General features: G+C 38.2%; 1 protein-coding gene across 1 annotated transcript; it reads right to left on the reverse strand.

Moving 5' to 3' along the window:
- Window positions 1–4,039: 4,039 nt before the first annotated feature.
- foxa1 (forkhead box A1) lies at window positions 4,040–6,794 on the reverse strand. Its single transcript, XM_057344002.1, has 2 exons — window positions 6,530–6,794; window positions 4,040–5,760 (listed from the first exon to the last, which is right to left on the reverse strand). Exons 1-2 carry the CDS (start codon window positions 6,737–6,739, stop codon window positions 4,528–4,530), a joined length of 1,443 nt encoding a protein of 480 aa, XP_057199985.1. The 5' UTR covers window positions 6,740–6,794; the 3' UTR covers window positions 4,040–4,527.
- Window positions 6,795–7,678: the final 884 nt, after the last annotated feature.

A 7,678-nucleotide genomic window follows, 5' to 3' on the forward strand; every position in this document is an offset into this window, starting at 1 on the left:
AAAGGTAAATGTACATTTTTAAATGTCTTTGTGTTTACACGTGATCCGAAATATGATGAGCCCTATTCATATTCTAGAGAATATGCATTTAATACCCTAGGCTATTATTTATTTAAGATTTTATTTTCTAATTGAGTTCACTGAATCACGGGTCTTTCGGAGTACAAAATCTACCTTAAAAATGAATCGAATTATTATTTCTGATTTACTAATATTCATGAGGCATGCTTTCTTAAATTACACAAATTCCAATCCGTTAAAGTCGTAAATGATGTTTATTTTAGTTAAGAGTTAATTAGTTTAAGAAATGTAAGAAAAAATATCTTCTTTCGATACCTTCGTCGTTCTTAAATTTAACAATATTGTAAAATCATGTAAAACCTTTAAGGTCGTATCCTCACAAAAAAATTATATGAAAAAAAATGTAGTCAACGAAATTGGTGTTAAACTTCAGAAACAACAAGTCTATGTGCGTTTAAAATATTAACTATAAAAAACGCGTAAGTTGGCTGAGTAAACTAACGCTGATCATTCTTTTCAATTACTAAAAAACTAATTGTTTAATAGCGAGCTTTGCATGCTGATAATTTACAAATATAAAACTGATCTGTCGACCTTTACCGCCCTATATACACCCTAACAATTAGGCCTATGTGAGTACGGTTTGTTTCCTTTGCCTGTCCGTCCTTCAGCAGAGCTCGAATGGTGACTGCTGTTCTTCAGCCTGATCGATTATGTACTCAGAATTATGTTAGATGCACCGGTGAATAAAGAAAAGGCTGTTTAGGCGAGACGTGCTGCTGAGTTGCCCTCCCCTCAAATAAATGCCCCGACACCAAGACAAGCTTGTCGATTTTTCTCCTATAGGTTACCGTGGAGATGGCGCAACCTGGGTGTCCCCACACGTCCCTAAAGAAAAGTGTTGTCCTTTGATAGTGCTCCAACTTTCTTTCCCCAGACGAGAAACGTGATTTGTTCGAGACGTGCATTCGTAAATGATTTGTTTGAGGTGTGCATGTTTTTAAAGATTTGTTTGAGATGCATGCTCAAAGTGGGTGTGAAGGCTCGAGTCTGTGTTTGTTGGGGCATGTGGAGTGAAACGCCCGATTATCGCCCTCCAAATTCAGTGTGCGTGATCATCGGCTTACAAAAAAACTTTTATACGCTTTAATTAAAACCGTGTTTCGGCTGCACATATTGAATGACCCCCAATGAAAAGCGCTACTGATCCTGTTGCTATAACGACACCAAATATTTCAAAGCCTCCCATCTCTCGCTTTCTCTGTCCACGCTTTTCATAGTTGCTATTTCATACAAATAGGAAATTGTTTTGGCGCGTATTTTCTATAACTCAATTTTCTTGATGCATCAATTTTTTTTCCAATTTATAACCATTACTGCAGAAACGTGTTCGGGAAAACGGATTAAATTACTGCGCATTATTAAATTTACTTTTGAGGTGAGGTTGATCAACTGTATTATGAACTTTAATTCTAAATGTGTAGTTAATAAACGAATTTAGGTTGCATTTCGTTCATTTTACAGGTTTGCAGGATCGCAAACATATTTAAGCTCGACCTAAACTTTTTAAAACTAAATTATCTAGCTTGATTGACTTTTTGGCTTTTGCGCACTATAGTTTTCAACTGCATTTTACAAAAAGAACACGTAACATTCTTCTCCAAAATATCTATCTGCTGTTAATAAATAAAAATATCGAGGAAAAACACGAAACTCTTGGTTGATCGTCCAGTGAAACTCCAACAAAAACCAACTGGCTCTCTCTAGAATAATGAAGACACAAAACACGGAACAGCGCGAGGGGAGTGCGAGACCACCAACCTGACATGGTCGATGCATATTAGGGAGACACAAAGCCCTAATAAACTTCTCCCGTATCATTTTTAATGGAAAACCAGCTGCTTCTAAAGCTGATTTCGGATTGAGATCTCTCCCTCTTCTCACTGGCCCTTTGAAAGCTCCTTTCTTTCGTGCGTGTGATTTTGAAGGGGTATTGCTTTGCTCTTTTCGTTGGCCAAGCACAATTGTGTTATTGGAGATAATTAATTCAATCCCCATCAGAAGGTATTAGGAGCGCCTTGGCCCTGTAGTGCTTTTCCAAACTGCGAATGAAAAGAGGGAGAAGAAAGGTCTACGGGTAGGCCCGCTGATGGTCGCTTTGAACTAAAGGGCCATGTGTATTGTTGTCGAAATTTTTGTCCATAAGGCTGGAGAAAGCGCCAGAGCTTTTGATGGGGTAACGAGAAATGCCACATACGTTTGAGAACAAGGCGCTTCTGAAACCTCCGCCTTGGACACTGCCCGCTGATAACATATGTTATGCCTTAATAACGTCTGGCCATTTAAATATATATAGGAGTTAAGATGTGCACGAAATGCATGAATGGGACAAGAGTGTCGAATCTGGGAAGTTTTCTAGAAATCATAGAAATTGCATTATATTATCCTTCACGTTTCCAAATGCATATATCCTTTATACATTAATTAGGAAAAACTCTCCTCTAAAGACGTGTTCTTAAAAAGAATCTAACATTTCTGCACTACCCAAGTAAACAACTTTTAATAGAACCGCACAGTAATATCTCCCGTTGACAAAAAAATAAAAATCATATAATGTGTTTTGACTGGCATTGTGCAAAGCCGACAACATTCTCTAAACATAATATAATAAAGACGAGGTTTTGATTACATATGAGGCAAATAGACATGATCTGACCACAGCGGCACAGTAGTCTGCTGTGTGATTTATGAACTTGATAGTGACCCTTTACGATGTGTATTTTATAAATGTGCGCAACGCCAAACAAAATCAAATGAAATAAAGTATCATAAAAGTTTTTGTACTGATGCCATTTTATGTAATTAATTAAATTGTGTCAACAGGAAACACATTTTTAGATAATAAATAACAGTGACATATTTTTAACAATGCACTTTAATTGTGTCTAAGCGCTTCGGGTTTCTTATCATGCGCGTGGTAGAGAAATTTAGATCATTCCAACATGCCATTAAATGTTTTTTATTTCCTATATTCTTGGATCGTTCACAATTTTTTAAATGCATTATAATAGTACGTCTTAGTAGCCTATCAATCTGTGCAATTAACTTCATTAGATTTACTTTTTCCGTCCTCGTGCCTAATTCGATGTCAGCAGCAGGCTGCCTTTTGGAAATTTTGATCTTTATCTGTATTTTTAATTCGAAAAGAAAAAAGATATAAATATCATCTGAATAATTTAAGTCATAAATGACTGTGGTGGGAAGCATCAGGGCGTCTTCATCTTTAACGTGAAAAGATTTCTGTAGCCTGAAGTCAATTATCCATTTTATTTACGCATCGGGGGGGAATTACACGATAATTAAATGAATTTCACGGCTACTCAGCCAAAATGCGTGTGTACAAAATACCATGATCAAAGTCAAATCTGTTCAGGTTCACGTGCCCATCATGTAGGTTACGCTTCACAAAAAGATGATTTGGCCTCTTTATGATATTGTTTAAAATCCCATTTAAAACGCGATCGGATCTTTTATGAAGCGAGTCTTTCAGCCTGCGCTTGTGTTAGACTTGGATTTTCTCTTGGTCTTTTACCAACATCGTGTCCTAAACCAGACGAGCCCAGCCAAAATCTGCTCCAAGAGAAGACGGCATATGAAATCAATTTAAAATAGCATATATTACTATTTTGTTTAACATTTGACTAGGCTATCTTATGATTGTATCTTGTGTTTAAGTGCGTCATTATTACAGGGACAAAAAAGCGCAAATAGAAATAAATAAATAATAAAGGAAAAAAGACCAAATGCTTTTAAACAATGCTATCTGAAATGTTATTTTTTTTAACAAATACATTAAAATAAATAAAGCCTGATATTTATTATTCAATAAATCACAGTTCTAATAAATTCTAATAAATGTAAAATTAAATTCTATCGAGGAAAAAATAGACGGTCGCGCGCCTTGATACCTTTGTCATTTTTTCATAAAAACGTCACAAAACACTGTAATTTTTGCTTGATTAAGAAATACATATTTTATTCAGAATGCATTTCCACCTTGGATTAATTTATTTCAGTACAAGATTGGGATTTAAAGTGTTTTTGTCAAAACGAGGTAAATAAACCCCAAAACAATGAGTAAAATGACAACATTCAAATACATCTGCAACATACAGGGGCATGGCTTTTTTACCAGCAACAAGCTTTTTTTTTCTACAAGACCAAAGTTGACCTTCTTTCGTGCACGTTGTAACACATGAACATATGATGGGGAACTACAAATTTTGGGGATTACAACAAGTATTTTTACAAGGTCAAAATTATTTTAAATACACTAGCAATGATTTATAACTGGGATATACAATCATTCAATGGGAACACTTTACAATATTGTATTATACACATACACATTTCTTTATACTTTAAAGTAACAGTTCTTTATGCACCAGGTGCATGCAAAAAAAATAAAATAAAGTTTTTTTCGTCGACAGCTGGTGAAAATGAAAACTAAGACGTATTAAGAACCGGCCTGGAATACACACCTTGATAGTACGAGGCCTCTAAAGCCGATGGGTCCATGCTGGCTCTCCCGGCCATGGGCAAACTGGACGACATCCCTGAGCCGTACGAGGAATATTGCAACGCTTGTTCGTAAGCTTTCAATTCCAGTTTATGCTGTTGCTCTGAGGAGGACATTAAATTATTGATGGAAAACGGGTGATTGAAGGAGTAATGGGGGTCTCCCTTGAGGTGCAGCTGCGACTCGTGAGCCATTGAGTGAGGGGGTAAAGGTATAGAGGACAGAGATGTGGCCGAACTGGACAAGGGGTGGATCTGTGGGCCGGTGTTTTTCAGTTCGGAGTTGGTGGTGCCGCTCCTGTGGTCCAAACTGTGAGGACTGGACGAGTGGTTCGAAGAGGTTAAAGAGCTGGAATCCATGTGCACGGGTTTGGTGCCGGCACTATCGCTCGACGGCGAACCCGAGCCGCTGGTGTGGTCCCTCTTTCCGTCGGACCCCTTACCCGACCCCAACTTCTTATCGCATTTAAAGCGTTTTTGTCGGCGCAGATAACAGCCGTTCTCGAACATATTCCCAGAGTCAGGATGCAGGGCCCAATAAGAGCCCTTTCCCGGTTTATCCGGCGACCTGGACACTTTGATGAAACAGTCATTGAAAGACAGCGAGTGCCTGATGGAGTTTTGCCACCTTTGTTGATTCTGACGGTAGTAGGGAAACAGGTCCATTATCCACTGATAAATCTCACTTAAAGTAAGCATTTTGCTCGGTGCCTGTTGGATAGCCATCGTAATGAGAGATATGTACGAGTAGGGTGGCTTGGCATGCGGGTAACTTCTTCTGAAGGTCTTGTTGTCTCTGGCCCTGTTCAGGTTGGTCTGCGTGTATGCCATGGTGCTCATAGTGGGACTCATGTTGGAATAAGGATTCAGGGCGTTCATGGAGCTGTGCTGAGCCGTCATGGCGTTTAGGTTGGACGGGCTGAGAGCGCTGCCCATGGTCGACACCCCGCCGCCCATCCCGTTCATGGCACCGGCGGCGCCCGCGGTCATCCCCGCCATGGTGCCCGGGCTCAGTCCGGCACCGAGAGCTGTGTTCGCGTAAGACATGTTGAAAGAGCTTGAAGTCATATTTCCACTGGTCGACATGCTCATGTAGCCGTTCATATTGTTCATGGAGCCCAGCCCAGCGTTCATACCGCTGTTCGCCATGGGAGAATACACCTGAAAGGGAATCAATCGTGCGTTTTATTACTGTTCTTTTTTGATTGTTAAACAGCCTTTTCTTTTTCATTTTCATCCGTGTATTTTACCATTCGACAATGTTTTTTAAATATGCGTTTGGCATTTTTACACTTTAACAAAAACATTTTCCCACAGAATATAAAACACGATTGCCAAATAAAATAGGACTTCTTTATTTTTGTTTTTTGATACAATCTGGACAAAACCACAATGTTGCACGTTCAAACGATTGCATAACAATTGACAAACAATTCTACAATTAATTGTAGAAACGAATAGTACGAATAGTTCTATTTAATGTAGCCTAATTGTCAAATGTCAAAAATACCTCAATTACAGGGCAGGACTCGTGTAATTTAATTACTCATTTTACATATGCACCTCAATAATAAATGGAAGAAATCGTTTGTTTTTAATAGCTAATAATTTAAAATAGTTTCAACCGCAAATTTAATTTGTTCAACTCTTACAATAATATATTATATTGACCCACTTCCAATGGGATCACTGCTGCCACCAAGTGGGTTGATCGATTATCAGAAATTTTCTCTGCTTCTGACAGGAATAAAAAAGTTATGTATAAACATAACATTGAATTCTTTCTTATCAGCATTTCTGTGTTTGTACAGGAAGGCTCGTTTTTAAAACAATGCTGCGATGATGCATTATAGGCTAAATATTCGTTCACCTATACAAAGTTGTGTCTGTTCCAATAGCTCAGATTCATGAAATGATCGTTTTCTCTTACCTCTTGTGCATCGTTATAGTAGCTGCTCCAGTCTGAAGTTTCGTGTCCTTCCATTTTCACTGCGCCCAACATAATGGAGGAAATCCGCAGCTCGTCCACATGCAGTTCGCAGACCCGCAGCGCGTGTGTGTGCGTGTGTAGCGTGCGCGCAATCACTGACGGGATGTTGCTCTCGGCTTTGGGTAAAGTGTGGAAATGTTGGGACCGCATTGGAGATCGTCCCCTGCCTGTTACGTATACGGTACAGCCCACTTTCCAAGTCTCATTTGCCGGATCTCTCTCTTATTCCAGGAACACCTCTTACTCTACTGTATTTAATTAGGAAAAACAAGTGTGTTGTTATAGCACATGTGGCTATTTTAAAGTAAAACACTTTATTTACGTTATTTAGCCTAAGTTTTTCTGCAATAATAATCACGTAGTGCCACGTAATGTCATCTTATAGTAAATGCATAAAGCACTAAACATTTATGCCATATTTTTCTTTATTAAAACTAAATGATTCACTTTGTAATAACTTTCTGGCAAAATTAAAGACATGCGTTGGACCTCTTAGGTTTATAATAAAAGTCTTTATGAAGCATATAAAATATAATAAACAAGTGGGCATTCAGTTAAAGCCTAAATATGAATAGAAAATATGAAGTATTATAGAAGATATGAATAGTTCTAACAGGGCCTACGGAAATATGCAACGCACTATTATTTTTAAGCATTTTATGATAATGTTATTAAAATAAGTTATTATTTTATATTTAAAAATTCCAGTTTTAACTACCGTATTATTAACAGGGCCTATTACTTAAGTGGCAATAACTTTCATTTAACTAAACAATTAATTTTTATTGTGGCTATATCGTTTAGAACGGAACTGGAAACCCCACCATCTCCCTCCCATTATTGCTCATGCAGATAAAGTCCCACGTCTCACTGTACACCTGCTAATGAGCGAATGACAGCGCTGATCATCCATTTACACGGGATTATCACCAGTGATCTATGACACCATTAGAGAACAGATCGATCTCTCACAGGACGCAATGAAATGGACCTTGAAGCAGAAGAACATTAGACCGTGTCAAAGCTCCCACGAGGGAGGTTGAGAGAGTCAGGCAAGACTTTGACTGTCTAACCATTTTAATGCATTAA

This window comes from Triplophysa rosa, linkage group LG10 (genome assembly GCF_024868665.1).
Source record: "Triplophysa rosa linkage group LG10, Trosa_1v2, whole genome shotgun sequence".
Lineage (NCBI taxonomy): Eukaryota > Metazoa > Chordata > Actinopteri > Cypriniformes > Nemacheilidae > Triplophysa > Triplophysa rosa.

Bases quoted from the DNA above. Each gene is read 5' to 3' on its own strand.
- foxa1 (XM_057344002.1), bottom strand. From the start codon at position 6,739: ATGCGGTCCCAACATTTCCACACTTTACCCAAAGCCGAGAGCAACATC. The intron at 5,761-6,529 runs GTAAGAGAAAAC...ATTCCCTTTCAG, and splicing joins ACTATAACGATGCACAAGAG to GTGTATTCTCCCATGGCGAA.